Consider the following 22842-nt stretch of genomic DNA (forward strand, 5'->3'; position numbering starts at 1 on the left):
TCTTTTCTTTTTTTCCCTCTAATTTAGGTAAGCTGATGGAGTGTGCCAGACAGGGAGGGAACCCTGGCTGCTGACTTAGCCACTCAGGAATGAGGTTTATGCCCTGGTTCTGACTCAGAGGTGGGGAAGAAAAAGCCCCCCAGCTCGGCACGGGGTCTCCTCCCCCATAGTATCAAATGCCCTCAGACTCACTCTCAGAGGGCTGCTGCTGGGTGCCTGGAGTGGAGGACAGAGAGAGGGGACATTGTATTTCGGCAGAGACAGTCCTGTTTGTGTGTGTGTGTAATGAGAGCTGGTTAATCTGATCAAACAGTCAAACGTGTAGGAAATTTTATCCCACTGTGGATGGCAGAGATTTCTGACCATGGATCTGAGTTGTTTTTTTTTTTTCTCCTTTCCTCACTGAACTGAATGTTGCTTAAAGTATCTCTCGCGTCTGAAAGCCCTCTGGGTAGGGTTGTTTATCTTAGGGTCCACAAATTCCCTGGAATTAAATGCAAAAATGTGGCTGTTGCATATTGTTGTGGGCAGTGGTGCACTATTCTAGGGATTTTAACAGATTCTCAAAGGATGCCAGGACCCAGAAAAACAAGAATAACTAGCTTAGGTTTTTCAGGCAGGTGATTGTTTTGTTTCTCGTTTTGAGACAGAGTGTTACACTGTCACCCATACTGAGTATAGTGACATGATCAGGGCTCACCACAACCTCGACCTCCTGAGTTCAGGTGAGCCTCCCACCTCAGCCTCTCGACTAGCTGGGACCACAGGCACATACCACCATGCCCACCTAATTTTTTATTTTTTTGTAGAGACAGGGTCTTACTATGTTGCCCAGGCTAGTCTTGAACTCCTGGGCTCAAGTGACTTTCCCACCTCAGCCTCCCAAAGTGCTGGGCTTATAGGTGTGAGCCAGTGTGCCCTGACCATGCAGGTGATTTAGAGATGCTGGAATTGGCCTTAGGAGAGAATTGGCCTTAGAAGAGAATACAGGGCAACAAGTCCAGGACAGCCAGAGAGAAGGTGAACATTGTGTATGGTGGCCTGCTAGGGGCAGGCGCTCTGGAGGGGCTACTGGGGCTATTGCCAACTCTGCCCTACTGAACACAGGCTGCTCTGCCTGTTAGATGCTGCCTGTGCCAGCCTGGCATTATGTCACTTGTCTAGCTAGTTAGACAAGTTGCCTACCTGGGCACTTGTAGCTCATGGACTCACAAAATTTGGGGTGATAAGTTAATAGTTTAGAACCCCCATGCCCAAGGCTATGGGAGCCCACCTCTTGCATCAGTGTGACCTGGATGTGAGACACGAAGTCAAAGGAGATCACTTTGGAACTTTAAGGCTTAATGAGTGCCCTATTGGATTTTGGACTTGCATGGGGCCTGTAGCCCCTTTGTTCTGGCCAATTTCTCCCATTTCAAATGGGTGTATTTACACAATGCCTGTGCTTCCATTGTATCTAGGAAGTGACTAACTTGCTTTCGATTTTACAGGCTCATAGGGAAAGGGACTTGTCTTGTCTCAGATGAGACTTTGGACTTGGACTTTTGGGTTAATGCTGGAATGAGCTAAGACTTTGGGGTGACGGTTGGAAAGGCATGATTGTGTTTTGAAATGTGAGGACATGAGATTTGGGAGGGGCTAATGGTGAAATGATATGGTTTGGCTGTGTCCCCACCCAAATCTCATCTTGAATTGTAGATCCCGTAATCCCCACATGTGATAGAAGGCACCCAGTGGGAGATAATTGATTCATGGGGCAGTTTCCACCATGCTATCCTTGTGATAGTAAGTTTTCACGAGATCTGATGGTTTTATAAGGGGCTTCCCCTTTTGCTTGGCTTTCATTCTTCTCTCTCCTGACGCCTCATGAAAAGGACATGTTTGCTTCCCCTTCTGCTATGATTATAAGTTTCCTGAGGTCTCCCCAGCCCTGCAGAACTGTGAGTTAATTAAACCTCTTTCCTTTATAAATTACCCAGTCTTGGGTATGTTCTTATAGCAGTGTGAGAATGGACTAATACACTCCAGTACAAGGGATTCAGGTGAAAGAGCTTCCAAAGCATGGGTAGCATAGGGTTAGGAGGAGAAAGTTAATGAAAGAACCCGGTTTGAGAGGAAGGATCACTAATATGCTTGCTTCCATTCCATACAAGCTTTCCATTTCTACAAAGATTCCCTAGAGACCACTGCCACACTCCTCTCATCTCTGCCAAACTCTTCACTCTTCCCTTTCCAGAAGCCTAATCTATACATTCCTTATCCACCAAACCCTGTCATTGCATCCCTGATACTTGCTTGCCTTGATTTATTTATTTATTTTTTTTAGAGACTGGGTCTCACTCTGTTGCCTAGGCTGGAGTGCAGTGGTGTAGTCAAAGTTCACTGCAGTCTCAAACTCCTGGGCTCAAGCAATCCTTCCACCTCAGCCTTCCATGTAGCTGGGACCACAGGCACATGCCACTGTGCGCAGCTAACTTTTCTATTTTTTGTAGAGATGGGGTCTTGCTACATTGTCCAGGCTGGTCTTGAACTCCTGGTCTCAAGCAATCCTCCTGTCACGGCCTCCCAAAGTTCTGGGTTTATAGGCATGAGCTACTGTGGTTGGCCAATTTTACTTTATTTGTATCTCTTTTAGAGACAAGGTCTCACTCTGTCATCCATGCTGGAGTGCAATGGTGCAATCACAGCTCACTGCAGCCTCGACTTCCTGGGGTCAAGTGATCTTCCCACCTCAGCCTCCCAAGTAGCTGGGACCACAGGCATATACCACTATGCCTGCTAATTTTTCATTTTTATAGAGATGGGATTTTGTTATGTTGCCCGGGCTGGTCTTACCTTGCTTTGTAAGTGCTGCCAAGTGTCTGTCTTCCCTGGGAAGATGTGAGCTCCCTGAAGAAATGAACTCAACAGGGCTCACACTCAGCCCTTCCTTCCACTGCCTTCCACAGCCCTAGTCCTCTTTTCAGCAACACCCCTAACCTAGAGGCAGGAGGGAGGCTAGGGGAGGACAAGGACAGGAAGCAGCTCTACTGGAGTGGCCCTAGCACTTACGCTGGAAAGTGTGGAGTCAGTTCCTGCCCTCACTATTGGGAGTTTGAGCACAGGAGGTCAACCTGGGGGAGCCCCAGATACCACATGCCTCCTGCAAGGAAGATTCAGCTTCTGGAGAGTCTCAGCCTAATGGTGCCTCAGTCCCACAGCCCTTCCTAGTTCCGGCCCCATCATTTCCTACTCTCAAGTGAGTGTAAGAACTTCCTCTTCAGACTCTGAGTCCTCTGCCTCTCTTCCTGCCGATTATCCTCCTCCAAAGCTGACATCCTTCTGAAACGAGGTCACAATCCAGATGAAGCACTTTCAACGACTCCTTCTTACTTTCTAAATAAATGCTTTTAGCATGACATGAATGTCAATTCAACTTTTTTTTTTTTTTTTTTTGAGACAGGGTCGTGCTCTGTCTCAGCCTCCCAAGTAGCTGGAACTAAAGGCACATGCCACCATGCTCGGCTAATTTTTGTAATGTTTATAGAGACAAGGTCTCGACATGTTCCCCAGGCTGTCTCGAACTCCTGGGCTCAAGTGATCCACCTGCCTCGGCCTCCCGAAGTGCTGGGATTACAGGGGTGAGCCACTGTCCCTGCCCAATTTAACATCTTTTAAGTCTTATTTCCTATAACAAACCTAAGCTTCAGCCACACCAGATCTCTTTAACAAACACATTCATGTCTCTAAGACTGTGCTTATGCCATTCTCTTGCGGGAATGTCCTTCATCCACTCTTCTCTCCTAGACACTCATCCTTTAAGGCCCAGCTCCAATCTGGCCTCCACTCAGACCAGCCCTAGCCACCCCAGGCAGAAATGGAACCTCCTGGCTACATACTCCATGGCGCATTGCTCCTGTACCATGAATAAAATGGAACGCATGCTTGTGACACTCTTACCTGGTGCCAGCCATTCTGTAGCACATGAATCTCATTTATGACCTATCTCAGATCCCTCCCCCACCATGTAAGGGACTCAACTGCTCTTTTTTTTTTTTGAGACGGAGTCTCGCTCTCGGTTCACTGCAACCTCTGCCTCCTCCTGGGTTCAAGCGATTCTCCTGCCTCAGCCTCCCGAGTAGTTGGGATTACAGGCTCACACTGCCACACCTGGCTAATTTTTGTATTTTTAGTAGATGCGGGTTTTCACCATGTTGGCCAGGCTGTCTCAAACTCCTGACCTTAAGCAATCTGCCCACTTCGGCCTCCCAGAGTGCTAGGATTACCGACGTGAACCACCACGCCCAGCCCTTTTTTTGTTTTGTGTTTTTGAGATGGAGTCTCACTCTGTCGCTCAGGTAGGAAAGCAGTGGTGCCGTCTTGGCTCACTGCAGCCTATGCCTCTTGGGTTCAGGTGATTCTCGTGCCTCAGCCTCCCGAGTAGCTGGGACTACAGGCGCACACCACCACACCCGGCTAATTGTTTTTTGTATTTTGGCGTTTCACCATGTTGGCCAGGCTGGTCTCAAACTCCTGACCTCAAGTGATCTGCCCGCTTCAGCCTCCCAAAGTGCTGAAATTACAGGTTTGAGCCACCATGCCCCATCTGCCCCCATTTTTTGAAGAGGAAACAGGTTCAGGGAGATCAAATGCTTGTCCAAGGTCACAGAGCTAAGAAGGGTCAGAGCTGGGATTTGAATTCCTGGGTGTTGGACTCTGCAGTCCATGCCTTTTCACACCTGTTACAGGTGCATCACTGCCACAGCACTGTGGCTAGCGTTGTAAGAGGCTTCTGGCTGGGCACGGTGGCTCACGCCTGTAATCTCAGCACTTTGGGAGGCCGAGGCAGGCAGATCATCTGAGTTCGGGAGTTCAAGACCAACCTGACCAACATGGAGAAACCCCATCTCTATTAAAAATACAAAATTAGCCAGGCGTGGTGGCGCATGCCTGTAATCCCAGCTACTCAGGAGGCTGAGGCAGGAGAACCGCTTGAACCTGGGAGGCGGAGGTTGTGGTGAGCCGAGATTGCACCATTGTACTCCAGCCTGGGCAACAAGAGCGAAACTCCATCTCAAAAAAAAAAAAAAAAAGAGGCTTCTGACCTATGGGGGCTTTTAGTATTTTCAGGGCAGGGTCTGTCTCCTTTGTCATGGCATCCCCTCTGCCTGGGTCAGAGGCAGGCACACAGTACTCAGTAGATGTTTGTGGAATTGAAGACTGGAAGTTTCGTGAGGCCCCAGTTATCTATCAACAGCTATGGCAAAAAGGGCTGGTTGGGGAGTCTTCAAGAGCAGAGAGTGGCCCAGCAGGTAGGAAACAGAGGCGAAGCCCTGTCCCTACCCTCTGCCCTGGCTCTCCCAGCATTTCTGAGTTAGGGTTGGCCTTGGCAGTGTTCAGGGAGGGAGTCTTGAAGCCAGAGCTGAAAAGCTCTTGGAGCTCTTTGGCTGAGGCATGAAGGAAGCATGGTCTACCTGCCCCTACCTGACTTCTTCCTGCTCCTGGCCTTTAAGATGAGCTGTAACGCCAGGCAACAGGCTCTGAGGTGGTGCCTGCTCCCTTGAAAGGACCTGTCCTCCTCCTTTGAGTGCCCAGGGGAGACCCCGGCCCCCTCCTCTGGGCCCCTCCAGCCTCACCCTCAGTGCTGGCATCATCCACCAATATGATCTCTTTGAGCAAGATGGCAGGGGTGGTGTGTAGGACGCTGTACACTGTTCGCAGCAGCGTGGACCAGGCCTCATTGTGGAACACAATGATGACGCTGGTGGTGGCCAGTGGGGGGCAGCGCCGGAACTTCTGGTCCACACACCTGGAAGTATGAAAGTACGGACAAAGTTCTCCTGGTCCCTGGGAGTGCCAGGTGTGGGGAGCGCCCTGTCCAGAGAGTCCCCCAAACCATCCTCCACTCCTCTGAACCACAGCCTACATTCTCTGTAGCAGGTGGAAACAGCTGCTCCCTGTTCCTGTCTCCCCCGCTATATGCCACCCACCCTGAGCCTCTGCACAGGTTCTAGCCAAACCACTCCAAAATCCATCCCCACAGAGCTGGCTCAGTGCCCCAGCTGTGATGCTGAGGCTCCTCCACCCTCTTCCCTCATCTGCTATCTGCTCTCAGGCTAGGAGTTCCCAGGGCTGGCTCTCTTCCTCTGTAATATATGAACTGCATAAAATGTAATCCAATGCAGAGGTCCCAGAGGGGTAGGTAATAAAGGCCAAATTTGACATCTGAGAAAAGTGACTATGATTTCCATACTCAATGAGAAGAAAGGCCTCTTCCCTTTACAGCGTACAGTTCCTCTCCAATCCATTTTCTCATTAACTCCCTGTGATCTGACACCACCATCACAAACAGTCAATTTCCTGAGACCTTTCTTCCATCCTTATCCTCTCCAGCCACTCTGAGGCACTTGACCACGCTGCTACCTTCTTGACACTCCATCTCAGGGTGGGGGTGGGAAGGTGTGAATCTTGGATCTCAAGGAATCATGTGACCTCACACCCTTTCCTTGACCTCCTCTGCTGGTCAGAGGATTTCTTGGGGACCCTCCAGAGAGATTCCCCAGCTTCCTCCACTGGCTCTTGTCACACCCAGTGCTCTTCTCTCTCTCTTTTTTGAGGCAGAGTCTTGTTCTGTCGCCCAGGCTGGAGTGCAGTGATATGATCTTAGCTCCCTGCAACCTCCACCTCCCAGGTTCAAGCAATTCTCGTCCTTTAGCCTCCCAAGTAGCTGGGATTACAGGCACCCACTACAATGCCAAGCTAACTTTTTAGTATTTTTAGTAGAGACAGGCTTTCACCATGTTGGCCAGGCTGGTCTTGAACTCCTGGCCTCAAGTGATCCGCCTGCCTTCGCCTCCCATAGTGCTGGGATTATAGGCATGAGCCACTGCGCCTGGCCCCAGTGCCCTTCTCTGCTGAGGAATTCCTGATAGCTTCAAGTGGCCCCTTATTCTAGAACTATAATACTTGGCTCAAGTCTCAAGAACCTCAGGTTCACAGCCCTAAAGACTCATGAATCTGGGGATGAGGGCTGCCATTTGAGAGAAGGCCAAATAGGGTATAATACTTGAGCTGGAAAAGACAAAGTCTAAGTGGGGAAGATACACTGTCTTTAACTTGAGGATCATGGGAATGCAGCCATGGGGGCGTTAGAGGGAGGGGGCTGCCACTCAAAGATCTAAGTGATATCTCATCGTGCAAGATTGAGGCTATAAACAACTTAAAATAAAGGTTGGAATCAATTCGCGGCCTTGCGGACCTTCACTGGAGGAAACCAGGTGTTAGGATATTCCTGACCACCAGGGCTGCTGTTAAGAAATGCCCCAGCTCCAAACAGCTCAGCATTCGAGTCCCACAGTCTCTGGGGCAGGCCTCAGTAGAGGAGAAAGCTACTGAAGCCACCGCTTGGTATCAGGTCTCCCCAGTCACCCCGGGTCAGGTCCTGGTGCCAGGCTGAGTTCCTTCTTCTGCATCATCTCACTTTCATGATTGCATTTCACTCTTACAGGTCTCCTTGGACCTCTGGCCTGACCATAATACCCTTGAACCACAACCCCTGGGATCAGCATAGTTGTTCTGGGAAAGAAGTGAGGCACAGAGGAGATCTTTGCCCATATTATAAAATTCCCTTCAACTCTTTCTCTGGCCCTTGACCTGTGGCCCTGGCCATACCAGTCACACCTTTAGCAAAGCCCTGGTCTCCCCACAAGGACTCTGGGCGCTACTTACTCAGGTGGTCGGGTGTCTGGCCCTAGGGACCTCTGCAGGGAGATCCGATCGCTGGCAAAGGCATTGAAGCAGTGCTTCTTATAGCCTTCTTCCTTTTCCTGGGTCTCTAGGGGGGTCCACTTGCTCTTCTGAAATGCTTTTCCATCTGCCCCAGGGGCATTGGGATCCTGTGGTGGCCGTTCCCAGAAGGGCTTTAGTTCAGCTGGGGTATAGAACCCAGGGAGGCAGGACTGGTTTATGGAGAACAGAGTTGGCTGGGCTTCTGGAGCCCTGATTTGGAGCTTGGGCATTGAATCTCTAAGGTTGTTCATGGCCTCCAGCATGATGTCCAGGACGTGATCCTTCCGGCTCACCAGGGACTTCAGCCACGGCTTCTCTGTGGCCTCCTCCCTGTTGCTCACGTCCCTATGCAGGAGGAAGAGGAAGAACACAAAGGTGCAGCCCACTATGGCCAGGCGCAGGGGCGTGTGGTGTCTGCGGAGGAGCCTCATCCTCCAGAACCAAGAGGGACCCCAGCTGCGTCAGCTCCGAGTCCTGAGCCCAACCCTGGAAATAGCTTGATACGTTGTGGTGGCCACAAGCTGGGGCCTCAGCCTGAGAAAGGAGGGGACGAGAGAGAGAAGTGAGTCAAGACAGAGTAAGGAGGGAGTCAGGCGCTTGGGGTTCGAGGCCGGGCTCCGTTGCTGAGTGGTGGCATCACCTTACCAGCCACAACTTTCCCGTATCTGCATTTCCTTCATCCGTAAAATGAGAAGACTGGAGGCCGTGTTTCTTTCCTGCCCTAAGATCCTAATATGCATGGATCTAGAGTCACTGGAACACTGAAACACTACATGAGATTTAATCGTTAAACTCATGAGATTTAATCATTATAACTGCTTTGGGAAACAACTTGGTATTATCAAGAAAAATTTAAAATGAACACAGCCTGGGCCAGCAATTCCACTCCTTGTTTCATATCCCAGACAAACTCTGGTACATGCAAACCAAGAGGTATGTACAAGAACATTTAAGCCAACACTGACTAAAATGGCAACAAACTGGTAAAACCTTTAAGTCCACCAGCAGAATGAATAAATAAAGTGCAAAATACCCATACCATGCAGTGCTCTACGGTGATGACCAAGAATGAACCACTTCTCCGTGCAACAATGTGGATGTGTTGTTGGGTGAAAAAAGCAAGTGACAAAATGATACGTACAGTATGATTCCACTTATAGAAAATGTAAAAACATGCTAAAATTAAACAATATCTTGTTCATGAATACAAATATGTGATAAAGCTATAAAGAAAGCTAAAGAAGACCAGCCTGGCCAACATGATGAAACCTCGTCTCTACTAAAAATGCAAAAATTAGCCGGGGCATGGTAGCACATGCCTATAATCCCAGCTACTAGGGAGGCTGAGGCAGGAGAATCACTTGAACCCAGGAGGCAGAAGTTGCAGTAGGCTGGGATCATGCCACTGCACTCCAGCTTGGGCAACAGAGCAAGACTCCGTTCCCCCCTGAAAAAAAGAAAGCGAAAGAAATGATATAACCAATTTCTGAAGATGAAGAAAAAGGTACAGGATTAGCGATGGGTAACAGGGGACTTCAAAGTGTTTTTTTTTTGGAAGTGGATGGTGGCTGCTGGTGGATTGTAATTCTTTATACCCTATACATATTTTATAAATATTTATTGGCCGAGCATGGTATAATCCCAGCACTTTGGGAGGCTGAGGTGGGAGGATCGCTTGGGCCTAGGAGTTCAAGACCAGTCTGCTCAACGTATTGAGAGCCCATTTCAACTAAAAATTTTAAAAATGAGCGAGGTATAGTGGTGCATACTGTAGTCCTAGCTGCTTGGGAGGCTGAAGCAGGAGGACTGCTGGAGCCTAGCGGGTTAAGGCTGCAATGAGCTATAATCGCACCACTGCTCTTCAGCATGGGTGACAGAGAGATTCTGTCTCTAAAAAAATAAATAAAAGTTATCTGTATCTACTTAAAAATTTAACAGAAACCTAAGATTTCACGACAACACATTCCGGGCAGGGCTGGGCATGGGCGTTCACCAGCCTCCACCCCCAGGCATGTGGATCTACGCCCTAGAGGATGAATGCTTGCAGAACTTTCTGTGCAGAGTTCTGGACACATAAGCTCACTGATTAGGCACTGGACATTGGTGGCAAGGGACCTGGGCACAAATTCCAGTTCTTCCTCTTCTAGTAGTAGCACCTACCTCCTAGGGTTGTTATAAGGATTATGTTCCTTCCCCGCAGAACTCGTGGACAAAGCTTTGCAGTCTCTGCACATGGTAAGTTCCCACAAAGTGTTAGTTTTGATCATTAGCAGCTGTGTGACCCTTGGGTGATTTACTTAATCCCTCTAAACCTCAGTTTCCTCATCTATAAAGTGGGGGCAACTAATACCTAACTCATAGGGTTGTGTGGGAGGATTAAATCAGATAATGTAGGTAAAATGCTTGGCAGAGCACCTGTCATACTAAGCCCTCAATAAATGGTATCATTTATTTCTCTTATTATAATAAACCCCTGCTTCACTTCCCAGCAGTTACCCTCAAGCACCTGGCCCTTGGCCAAAGCCACGTTCATTACTCCCTGCATATTTTGCTTAAAAATAACTCTGGTTGGCCAGGCGCGGTGGCTCAAGCCTGTAATCCCAGCACTTTGGGAGGCCGAGGCGGGTGGATCACTAGGTCAGGAGATCGAGACTATCCTGGCTAACATGGTGAAACCCCGTCTCTACTAAAAATACAAAAAACTAGCTGGGCGTGGTGGCGGGCGTCTGTAGTCCCAGCTACTTGGGAGGCTGAGGCGGGAGAATGGCGTGAACCCGGGAGGCGGAGCTTGCAGTGAGCCGAGATCACGCCACTGCACTCCAGCCTGGGAGACACAGCGAGACTCCATCTCAAAAAAAAAAAAAAAAAAAAAAACTCTGGTTGAACTATTTAGCGCCTATTGTTTAAATGCACAAGCTCCCGCCTGTGGAGAGGCCTGGTGTCAGACCTTGGGAGTATTTGGCCATCATGATCTCAAGTGGGGAGCTGGATTCACTCTGGACTGGGGTAGAAATGTGGCTTCTTTTATAACATCAGATTCAGCAGCACCATCAAAAATCAAACAAAAGAAATCTCTTGGAGCATCTATTTTATATTAACTAATGTCTAGGAGATAGGAGAGATTTGTTTATTCCACCAGTATTTACTGAATAACTGCCTCTATAGGTACTCTGCAAGAGGCAGGGGACACAGAGAAGTGCAAGGCCAGCCCTCAAGGATCCTACAGTCAATTGGGGGCATCAGATTTTAAACAGAGATTACCCTGCGAGAAGCAGAATGAAAGAGGTACCCTTGAGTGCTGAAGGAGACGGCATGCAGGAAACACAGCAAATGGGGGAGGGCAACATCTGTGAACAAATCTCACGGGGGCAGAAACTTGGGCCGAGCACTAACCGGCGAGTAGGAGTCAGCGAGGCGAGGTGAGCACATTTCAGGCAGAAGGCACAGTACCTGCAAAGATCTAGAGGTGGGAGACAGCAGAGCCAGTCACAGAACTGTAAGCAGTCTGGTATGGCAGGAGTAGCAGAAATCTGGCCTGCAGAGGTGGCTGAAACCAAGTCCTAAGGGCCTTGTTCATCATGCTGAGGAGCATTTGCCCTTGACCCAAGGCATGGGGAGTAATAAAGCGTTAAGCTGGGAGCCCAGCATTACAGGAAGAGCAATATGACAGCGGTGGAGGGTATCTTGGAAAGGGACCTGCTTGGCAGCTGGATGACCCATTCGGAGTCTGACCCAGGAGAGTTAGTAGCACTGTGGATGGAAGAGGGAGGGTGTGGTGCTAGGAAGACCCCCTTGGGTGATGGGGTGGGACAGTTTACCCCATCTGGTACACAGAGGGACACAAAGGCTCAATTCCTTTTCCCAAGGGATTTGAAAATCTTGTTAGAGAACGGGAACTGGCAGCACTGACCAGGTGAAGGAAGCACCTGTCCGGGGGGATTCAGGAGCAGGAAAAGGACCTTTCACTGAATACTCTTTTGTACTTTGAACCCTGACTATATTACTCATTCAAAAATGAACAAAATTAAAGCAGAATAGCACAGACAGTAAGTGCTAAGCTGAGAGAGGTGGAGTTCCCTGTGGGCTCGAAGAAGGCTTCGGGGAGGAAATGGGGATTCAGTGCAGCAGGAGTTTCTTGTCACAGAGGTTGAGCTATGCTGGGGCTAGCACAGGGGATTCACTTGAGCTAGACACCTCATCCATTCTGGAACTGTCCTGGCTAAGCCCACACAGAGGCCTACAGAATGGGGGAGTGTTGGCCATGACAGCTTTGAACCGTCCCTGCAGGCTGCATCTTTTCCTGCTACTTTCCATCTACCTTCCCACTCCAGCAAGAAAGAGGGAGCACAGTTAGAAACAAAGGCGTGGTAACATTGTAGTTACTAGCTGTTGCCAGCGCTCAAGATTCACCCCCTCCAGGAAGGCCTCCTGACTGACTCACTCAGAATCATCCAGGTTACTCCAACTCCTTTATCCTGGCACTGCCTCGTGGTCCCTCGCAGCAGGGTCTGTCTTTGCTTCTTTTATTTTCCCTGGAGAAAGAAATCTAGAGTTAAATTGAGCTCTTCCTAGGCATCTAATCTCTTGATCCCATCTGGCTGCCTGAAGCTCTGTCTCTCTGAAACCTGCAGTTCCTCAAGGTACTAACCACATCCTGAACTGAAATGAGACACCTGGGATTAGATTTGGTGGTGAGGCACTCGTTCCCTAGTTTGTTTGCTTAGCATGAGGGCAACAGGAAAGAGTCCCTTAAGAGACACAGAATCTAGTGCAAGCCACAGGACTTTGGGGTTAAGGATTTTTGCTCCCTGTGTAGGAGATGATTCCCAGAAGTATGGTTAGCAAGGTCCTGGAGGTCGCCCCTCCGCCAGCCTTGGAGAAAGAATAGCTGCTATTCTTTGCTATTCTTTCAAGTACAGAGCTTCACGAGATCTACCCCTAGTGTCTTGTGTATCTCCCTCACCTTTGGGCTCCCACACCTGGCCTCCTGCTCTCCTGGCAAGTGTGCCCGCAGCCCCCATCCACTCATTTCCCTCTTGCTGTGGCTCAGCATTTCTTCCCAAGTCTGTTTCCTCCAGCTACCCTTGGGCCTGCAACTTCTCAGACCATCCTTGGCTTTGATCCTGAGATGATGCCAGAAATCCTCTCTGAAAAGCCTGCCTAGATTGAACAAATGGGATTTGCTTCCCTGGCCCCACCGGCCAGAACACGAACTTACCTTCTCTCATTGGTGTAAGGAACTGAGGCTTTACCCAGCCCAGCTTGTATCAAACTGCTGATTACAATCCACTGTGATATTATAAAATAAATTCAGAGTGTTGCAAATCAGCATTCAAAAAATTCTTTAAAAGAACAGTTAGGACCAGGCACAGTGGCTCACACCTGAAATCCCAGCACTTTGGGTGGCCAAGGTGGGCAGATCACTTTAGTCCAGGAGTTCCAGACCAACCTGACCAACATGGTGAAACCCCGTCTCTACTAAAATTACAAAAATTAGCCAGGCATGGTGGCAGGTGCCTGTAATCCCAACTACTCAGGAGGCTGAGGCAGGAGAATCACTTGAACCTAGGAGGCGGAGGTTGCAATGAGCAGAAATTGTACCAGTGTACTCCAGCCAGAACAAGACTCTGTCTCAAAGAAATAAATAAATAAAATAAAAGATCAGTTAGCAAAAAGAGACCAGTTAGCCGGGTATGGTGGCACATGCCTGTAATCCCAGCTACTTGGGAGGCTGATGCTGGAGGATCGTTTGAGCCCAGGAGGTTGAGGCTATAGTGAGTTATGATCATGCCACTACACTCCAACCTGGGCAATAGAGCAAGACCCTGTCTCAAAAAATAAAAATAAAGAAATTTTAAAAACCCAGAATAGAATGAAAAAGAAAATATCAAAGTGCATCACGTATCACATGTAACACAGGCAAGTATTCGTTTTTTCTTTTGCTTTCTTTTTTTTTTTTGGAGACAGGGTCTCACTCTGTTCCTCAGGCTGGAGTGCAGTGGCGCAATCTCAGCTCACTGCAGCCTCGACCTCCTGGGCTCAAAGGATCCTCCTACCTCAGCCTCTGGAGTAGCTGGGACCATAGGTGCGTGTCACCACGACTGGCTAATTTTTATTTTTTTTGTAGAGATGCGGTCCCACTATGCTGCCCAGGTTGGTCTTCAACTCCTAGGCTGAAGCAATCTTCCTGCCTCGACCTCCCAAAGTGCTGGGATTACAGGTGTGAGCCATCACGTCCAGCCTGAAAAGAAAACTTTTATTTTAATGTTTGTTTCAGTCTATTAAAGATACACACTGCCTGATACAAAATTTAAATGATAAATTTGCTATTTAAAATTCGTACATCTAAAGACAAAAGAAGTTTAAATGACACAATTTTCAAATGATAGTTTTTTATGGTTTGTAGAATTTACGCTTGTAATATGGTTAAATTATAAAACTGTCCTAAGATTTTTGGGATGCTCTGTCACATATAACAAGTACCAGGTCTTGCTGTAAAAGTGTATTTCTCACTTTGGTCCAGTCATAGAAGTTTGAAAGCCAGCGACACAGTCCAAATCCCGCAGTTTATATTCTAGCCCCCCTCCAAAAAGCCTTCTCAGATCTCCCAGCAGAATTCATCTCTTCCCTGCTTTGCCCCTTAGCACCCAATTTTTATTTGTACTCCAGTCTCATCACAGCCCACCGTGTGTTTATGGACTCCGGGACCAGAGAGGCCATGCTGTTTTCAACTTTTTATCACCTGCAAAGTCTAGCACAAGTTTTACACATAGCAGGTGTTCCATAAACTGTTCTTTTTTTTTGGAGACAGGGTCTCACTCTGTTACCCAGGCTGAAGTGTAGTGGCATGAACACAGTTTTCTGCAGCCTCAACCTCCCAGGCTCAAGCAATCCTCCTATCTCAGCCTCCTGAGTAGCTGAGACTACAGAGGTCTGTGCCATCAGGCCTGGCTAGTTCCACAAACTCTTGTTAAATGAGATGAGGCTGGATGGGTTAAATGTGGAGCACTGGTTTCACTAAATGATGTTCTGAATGCACTTACTGCAAGAAGTACTTGAGTTACAGGATATTCTGCCATTACACATTAGGTTGCTGTTTTGACTAGGTCTGTCTGTGAGTCTGACACCCTCATTTTATCATCAGCAAGGCCAGAGTGGTTAGATGACTTCTCTACCAACACACGGCTAGTGGCTCCCAGGAGTAGAACCCGATCTCCCAACTCCTAGACCATTACTCTGTTTACCACACTCGTACCCTTGGAGGTTGAGTAGGGAATTTGGGGACCAGGCCTGTCCTCCCTGAGCCTCACCGACTTTACCCTTTGATCCCCTTCCTGGCATTTGCCCTCCTCCCACTCAGGGATAAAAATGCTTTAAAGATACGGAAACTGGAAGTCCCAGGCAAAGTCTTAGCTTTTGTGAATGTGAGTCAGCCATCCAGAACACGCCCTAGCTGGCCAGGTGGCCTCTCTGTAACAATGTTTCTTTCTATTTCTCAGCTGAGCTGGTCACCTCCTTAGACGTGGCAGCAGGAAGCAAGCAGTCCTCACCACAGGGATATTTGCTCAAGTTACACAGAGGAGGGCTCAATTACAAGTTTCTTTGGAAAGTGAAGACTGTCACCATCTTACCAGGCGCACAGGTGTATGGAGCTAGACATCATATTGGGGAGGGGACAGGTCAATTTCACGCTACTGGTGGGGGAAATGGGGCTGAGACGCTGTTTGGCCAAATGACTGTCCTTTCTTCCTCATAAGCACTTTCTCTCCATCAAACACAGCACTCATCTCAAGTCCTCTCTACTCATGCTGTGAACAGAAGAGCAAATTATCTCCTCCAAAGCCCTCCTCCCACCCCTGACCCTTTTGATCACAGAATGTGGGAGGTTTTTACTTTTCCCCATAATTACACCTTCAAGACACTTCAGCTTTTCCCCAAGACTCAAGCTGCAATACTATGGCTTATTTTCCCAGGAAGATACACTGGAAATTATTTCTGTAGCTAGTTTATCAAGTTCCCCCTACATCTCAAGGTTCATTTTATGTTTGCATAATTTTTTTTTTTTTTTTTTTTTTTTTGAGACGGAGCCTCGCTCTGTGGCCCAGGCTGGAGTGCAGTGGCCGGATCTCAGCTCACTGCAAGCTCCGCCTCCCGGGTTCACGCCATTCTCCTGCCTCAGCCTCCCGAGTAGCTGGGACTACAGGCGCCCGCCACCTCGCCCGGCTAGTTTTTTGTATTTTTTAGTAGAGACAGGGTTTCACCATGTTAGCCAGGATGGTCTTGATCTCCTGACCTTGTGATCTGCCCACCTCGGCCTCCCAAAGTGCTGGGATTACGGAAAGCGAGGCCACCCAGCGCCCGACCTTTTTTTTTTTTTTTTTTTTTTGAGACAAGAGTCTCACTTTGTTGCCAGGCTGGGCGCTTAGTGCTTGCGATCTCGACTCCTGCAACCTCTGACTCCTGGGTTCAAGCAATTCTTTTTTTTTTCTTTTTTTTTTCTTTTTTTTGGGGAGACAGAGTCTGCAGCTCTGTCGCCAGGCTGGAGTGCAGTGGCCGGATCTCTGCTCACTGCAAGCTCCGCCTCCCGGGTTTACATCATTCTCCTGCCTCAGCCTCCCAAGTAGCTGGGACTACAGGAGCCCGCCACCTCGCCCCGCTATTTTTTTTGTTTGTATTTTTTAGTAGAGACGGGGTTTCACCGTGTTAGCCAGGATGGTCTTGAACTCCTGACCTCGAGATCTGCCCGTCTCGGCCTCCCAAAGTGCTGGGATTACAGGCTTGAGCCACCACGCGTGGCCGGGTTCAAGCAATTCTCATCCCTCAGCCTCCCGAGTAGTTGGGATTACAGGCACCCGGCACCACTTCAGGCCTAATTTTTGTGTTTTTTTTAGTAGAGACAGTGTTTCACCATGTTGGCCAGGCTAGTCTTGAACTCCTGACCTCAAGTGATCTGTCTGCCTTGGCCTCCCAAAGTGCTAGGATTACGGGTGTGAGCCAGTGCGCCCAGCCTGTTTGCATATTTTAAGCTTAAATTACCCAAACGTGGATTTTCTATTGAAAAACTCAACCCAACTTCGCTCACCACTGTATACCTAGAGCAGTGCTTGGCATGTGGTAGGCTCTCGGTTAATATTTGTTGACTTATTCCAAGAAAAAGTCACCAAAAATCAAAATAATATGCCACCAAACAGGAGGTTCAACAGTTCACAGGTTTTTCACTGGAGACCCTGTAGGCCCTGCCAGGTGGGACAGGGGTATGCAACGGTTCATCCCTAGGAGTGCAGAAGTGAAGGAGGGAGGGTTCCAGGTGGGGACAAGGTGGGATTCTCTAATCACCTAGGAGCCTTGGTGACAACCAGACTGGGCTTGAGGTGGGCAGTTGGGGGAAAGGACAGAGAAGAGACAGGGAAGTGATGAGAAGGGTGGAAGACAGGAAGGGTATTCCCAAAGGCTTCTTGGGCCAGTCTTCAGATTGGGAAGGAGGGTTAATGGGAGAGACTAGAACTGAATTTTTCCTTCTCTCCTCACCCCCCCGGCCCCCCGTCTGCTCTTGGCTGCAGAACTTTTACCTGGGGCCACTGGCTACTCAATGTACCATCCCCTGGGCTCAGGGTCTATGCCCAGCCTCCTATGCTAGCCAGCCTTCCCAATTTCCCCATTGCTGCCAGAAGCATCGAAGTCCTTGAAACAAGCCAGCCCCTGTCCCAGTCTTCAGACATGTCCTTTTTAATCCTGTCTCAATTTCAGGTTCACCCCACACCCGCTCCCAAGTCCTGCTGATTCATTCCCTGCCTCCTGGTTCCTCACCGTCCTTTCTGCTTTCAAAACCTTCATTTGAAATTGCGTCTTTATCAACCAGCATCTGGAGGATCAGCAGGAGCTGCTGCCAGCCACCTTTGCCTCAGGCCCCTCTCTCTCTTTCACAATCAGGACAGCCGTATTCATATTCCTTGAGTACTGTTTGACTGTGGCAGAAACACAGAGGGCCTGGCTGGGTTGCTTCCTGTTTGCTGTTCACCCTCAAGCCCAGCCAGATGCTTGGCACTCACTGGCTATCTTTTCCTCCTCAAAGCCTTTTCCTTATATTCTTGCTAAGCAAGCCGTATTTCTTTTCTTTCAGATTCTTACCAGAGACTCCCCTCTTTCAAGAGGGCTTCCGAGACTAAGGGGCATCTTGCTGCCTCAGTTTCTAGGTGTTATTTGTTTCCAAGTTTCTCTACTATCCGAGCTTTCCTTATGTGGGACTTCCCCACTAAATATCATGGAGAAGGGAGAACCAACAGGCCCAGACGCTAGACCACCTGGATCCTGTTTTCCTTCTCCTTCCCAATCCTTGAGTCTTGGTCCCCAAACTTCTGTCTCCAGAATGTTCTTCCTGACCAATCTACCTGGCTTTCCAATCCCTGTCACACCCCTCTGCCTTGAGGTGTATGGCAATGCTATTTTGCTAGTCTGTCCTTCATTCTCTATTATATGCAGAGCTGAGGACTGGGTTGCTTTCTTCCTTCAAATCTCTACCTAGGCCTTAGGACCAGGTTGTTCAGGGTACAAGAGAATAAGCGGATCCCACAGGGCTGTCAGGTGCCACAAAAGTCTTCTAACAGTCCTTCTCCTCCCTGGAGTGAGCTCACCCGTGTTCACCACACAGGCCTTTTACACAGCACAATTACAGCATTGAGTTCGACACAGAGGCAGGCACTGCCCTGCACTTAACCTCCTGCTTTTTCAAATCCTCAGTCTCGTCCCTATCAAATGAGAATGAACATTTGGGCTTTCCCAGAAATGGGCAGAGGGCTGTGTAAAGAGCTGAGTTCACCCAAGCTACGGCATGGACACACCCAACCTGGTCTTCAGCATCACTTCCAGGGCTGGAGATGTTGAAACACATCCGTGGGAGCCAGAAGATGCTAAGGAGAATGCCATCACCATTTTAAATATTACTGCTTACCATATCAAATCAAGTTAGTTATCTTCTCTGTTTTACACAGAAGGAAACTGAAGCACAGGGAGGTGAAGTAACTTGACCAAGGTCACACAGCTAGAAACGTAGCAGAGGCAGAATTTGCGTTCAGGTCTATGCATCTCCAAAGCCCTCTCTCTTAACTATGACATCACATTGTCTTGCATTTGACTGGTGCTTGGAGCTTTGCCAAAACACTTCATATACACCTTCTCATTTGCTCCCCACCCAGGGAGTGTTTATGTGTTTGGCTAAGGTTATACATCGAAGTTAGTGACAGGGCTGAGTCAGCTGCCTGCCTCCATGATACTCACTGCCTCCCTGCTCTGAGAGGCCCTCAGCCCTAGGGTTAGCTGCTCCTTCTGGTCCTGAGGTCTGTTCCAGGCAATGGTTGCATAGACTAAGTTCATGCTCATATTCCCTGTCCCCACTTCTTCCAGCTGAACTTGGGCTAATATGTTTCTGACCTCACAGGGCACCTGACACACATCAGGGCCTCCCCTTCTCTGCCCTGAGCTCTTCCATGCTGCTATGGGTAGGAGTCAGCTGTTCTGCCCACTGTAGGACTGTGGGCAGCATTACTGAGGTGAAGTCATCTTGAGCAGCCCAGTCTCCTGCACACTTCCCTCTTTCTTTTGAGGGTCCTGTCCTGCTCTCTGCCCTGGTGCCCCTGGAAGCAGCTTTCTCTGATTACCTGTGGGTTCCTAAAGTGCCTGGCACCATTAAGGAACTGGAGCTAGGGAAATGCCTGCAATGCTACTGGCTCCTGCTAGGCAACTGGAATCAAAGCATCTCTCTCTCTCTCTCTCTCTCTCTCTCTCTCTCTCTCTCTCTCTCTCTTTGCTCTTGTTGCCCAGGCTGGAACGCAATGGGGCGATCTCGACTCACTGCAACCTCCCCTTCCCGGGTTCAAGCAATTCTCCTGCCTCAGCCTCCCAAGTAGCTGGAATTACAGGCGCCTGCCACCACGCCCGGCTAACTTTTTGTATTTTTTGTGGAGATGGGGTTTTGCCATGTTGGCCAGGCTGGTCTACAAACTCCTGACCTCAGGTGATCCACCCGCCTCAGCCTCTCAAAGTGTTGGGATTACAGGTGTGAGCCACCACACATGGCTGGAACCAAAGCATATTACGAACCCCTCACCTGACCTGGTTTTGGTCACCACATGAATTTGCCTGTCTCATCCTTCTTAACCTTTCCTTTGATGGGAAGGGAGACAGCTCATCTGTCTGGAGCGGAGAATAGGTCCTGTGTGGTGCACACACATCTCTGGTAAAAGGAGCAAAAGTCCTCGAGGCTCTTTGGTGCGTCCAGAACTATGAACCTCACCCAGTGCCTGTAAATTGTGTGTGGGCCTGGGGGCGAGCTCAGAGCATAGAGTTAACACCCTTTCTGAGAGTGCTGCAATGGGTTGTCGGCTGTTAGAAGGGGTCTGTTGTAAGCTTTGCTGGCAAACTGACTGCCCCCCCACCCCCTTACACAGAAGAGCCCCATCCTACCCTCTGCAGAGGTCTGGGTCTGCGATGATTGGCCCTGAGTGCAAGTAAAAGCTGTTTCTCCTTTTTGTCAGCCTGGGAATCTGAACAACTGAGGAAATAGGGAAGTCGGTGACAGTCAGTCATGAACACCCAACAGATTCCATTTCCCCGCAGCAGGAGGCAGATCCCTCCCCACCCCCAAAAGCCCCCAGGCTCGGGAGGGAATCAACCAAGCAAGGATCAGACTGATCTCCACCAGCAAGGCTTCTCCTCGCTGTCCCCTTCTGCTCAGGCGCAACGTGGCAGGGCAGGAGGAAACCTCTCTGGAAGAGTTGCCTTACCAAAGCACATGGGGTGGCCCGACCTGGGGAGACGGGGCACAGAAGGAATGCAGGGCGTGGATGGGTGAGGGGAAGAGGGTGTGGAGCCCTGGCTCTGGCTGGTCCCCCTCTCACCCCTCCAAGTTCCAGAGGCCTGGGCTCCTCATTCATCTCGTAAGCGCCAAGGTGGAGGGGGGTCCTACCGAGGGAGGAGCTAGAGGCCACCGCGACCAGCAGAGAGCGAAGGCAGGAGGGACCAGCCTGGCCCAGCCCCTTCATTTTACTGTCGGGGGTGGTGAGGAGGAAGAGGAAGAGGCGAAGGCTGGCGGAGGAGGAGGTGAGAGCGAGGACTCGGCAGAAGCGAGCTCCGCCGGAGGGAAGTCCAAGCAATCAGAGAAATCAGGGGAACCCTCCCGGGGAGAGGGTCGCGGGCTCCTTCTGCCGCTTACCTGTCGCGCCGAGGCAGAGCCGCAGCCGCGCCACGGAGCCGCTCCCGGGCTTCCCCACCGGACGGCCGGGAGGGTGGGGCCGGTGCGGGACCTCCCCCAGCTGCCCGAACGCGCCCGCCCCGCCCCTCCCGGGCCAGGTGCAGCGGCTCCCGCCGTGTCCCCAGCGTGCTGAGGGCCCGGGAACTCCCGGCAGACGGGCAGAGGAGCGCCCCGGCTTCTCTGCGTCTCAGCCCGCCCCGGGGGTGCGGTCTCTGCGGCCAGGCTTTCAGCACGGAAAAAGATTGGAGGGTCCAAGTCACCCCAAAGACGACAGGCATTAGCAGAGCCGCGGGCGGCGCGTGCATGGAACCGGAATGTGCTGCGCGCCCGCCCGGAGCGCTCGGAGCCCGGAGGCCTGCCAGGGAGGGGAAAACGCAGCTAGGCGGCCATGGGCCCCGGGGTCCTGCCCCAGGCTTGCTTCTCATTTGCGCTCCATCCAACAAGAGCTCGTATTCCGTGTGCCATGAACTGTGCCAAGGGCTCCAAGTGCCAGGCATCAGGTGAATCCCAGCCCCAGCAAACTTTAATAACTACTATGATTATTCCGAATGTACCGGGGAGGCAGCTGCCTCACACAGCAGAGGGTGTTTCTCAAAGCGGGACCCCCCCCAACCCCACCAGCAGCGCCAGTCAGAATCACCTGACAACTTTTTAGAACTTTTGGCCGGGCGCGGTGGCTCATGCCTGCAATCCCAGCACTCTGGGAGGCCGAGGCGGGCGGATCACAAGGCTAGGAGTTCGAGACCAGCCTGGCCAACATGGTGAAACCCCGTCTCTACTAAAAATACAAAAAATTAGCTGGGCGTAGTGGCGGGCGTCTGCAATCCCAGCTACTCGGGAGGCTGAGGCGGGAGAATCGCTTGAACCCGGGAGGGGGAGGTTGCAGTGAGCCGAGATCACACCACTGCACTCCAACTTAGAGACAGAGCGAGATTCCGTCTCAAAAAGAAAAAAAAGAAATGGGCCCAACCCCAGACCTAAATATTCCAAAACTCGGCTTAGGCCTAGCGATTTGTGTTTTTAAAAGCCCTCAGGGTGATTCCTGTGCATGCTCGATGAGAACCCTGAACAATTAGTGGCAGGGCTGGAATGAGAATCCTGGTAAACCCGCCTTCTAAGCCGGTGTTCGGAATTACCCCGCCAGGGCCCGTGCTGCTCACTGGTCCTCTTCGGTGCTGCCTCGTGTGCGGCAATCTTCTGGGGCCTTAGCAACAGAGAAGGGGGGCACATGACTCCAAATAGCCAATAATTTGAAAACTTTCTATGGTGGAAACTTCTACCAGTAGTTCAGTTTCTCTTTTGTTTTGATATTTAAATAAATTTGTCTCTTTCTCTTTTCTTTCTTCCTCAGGGTCTGCTGCCCAGCCTCCCTCCTTTTTTTTTCTTTTCTTCTTTTCTTTTACTTTTTTTCTTTTCTTTCTTACTCTCCCTGTCTCTCCTTTCTCTCTTTCTCTCTCTCTCTCTCTTTCCTTCTTTCTCTTTATTTCCTTCTTTTTCTCTGTTTCTCTCTTTCTCTTCTTCTCTTTCTTTTCTTTTCTTGCTCTACTGCCCAGGCTGGAGTGCAGTGGAGCTATCATGGCTCACTGCAGGCTTGACCTCCCGGACTCAAGCTGTTCTCCTGCTTCAGCCTCCACAGATGCATGCCACCATGCCTGGCTAACTTTTGTATTTTTTGTAGAGAGGGAGTTTCGCCATGTTGCCCAGGCTGGTTTCAAACTCCTGGGCCACGCCATCCTATTGCCTCGGCCTTGCAGAGTGCTGGGATTGGAGGCATGAGCCACCAACTCCAGCCGTGAATTTGTATTTCTAAGACCCTAAGACCTGGGAGC

At 50.0% G+C, this 22842-nt stretch overlaps 1 protein-coding gene across 5 annotated transcripts in view; it reads right to left on the bottom strand.

Annotated features, from left to right (window-relative positions):
• Positions 1-21159, bottom strand: part of GALNT6 (polypeptide N-acetylgalactosaminyltransferase 6) — a 41319-nt gene extending 20160 nt beyond the window's left edge. Inside the window, exons 1-5 of one of the 5 annotated variants that reach the window (XM_017945879.3) lie at positions 20975-21052; positions 20227-20314; positions 12209-12299; positions 7708-8301; positions 5616-5788 (exon numbers count right to left, since the gene is read on the bottom strand). In XM_017945879.3, the coding sequence (XP_017801368.1) occupies positions 5616-5788; positions 7708-8198 (664 nt within the window). In that variant the 5' untranslated portion in view covers positions 8199-8301; positions 12209-12299; positions 20227-20314; positions 20975-21052. Of the gene's footprint in view, positions 1-5615; positions 5789-7707; positions 8302-12208; positions 12300-20226; positions 20523-20546; positions 20951-20974 lie in introns of those variants that run through there. The other 4 variants (XM_017945878.3, XM_009180758.4, XM_021922369.2 and 1 more) reach the window with 4 other exon arrangements.
• Positions 21160-22842: the final 1683 nt, after the last annotated feature.

This window comes from Papio anubis, chromosome 9 (assembly GCF_008728515.1).
Source record: "Papio anubis isolate 15944 chromosome 9, Panubis1.0, whole genome shotgun sequence".
Taxonomy (NCBI): domain Eukaryota; kingdom Metazoa; phylum Chordata; class Mammalia; order Primates; family Cercopithecidae; genus Papio; species Papio anubis.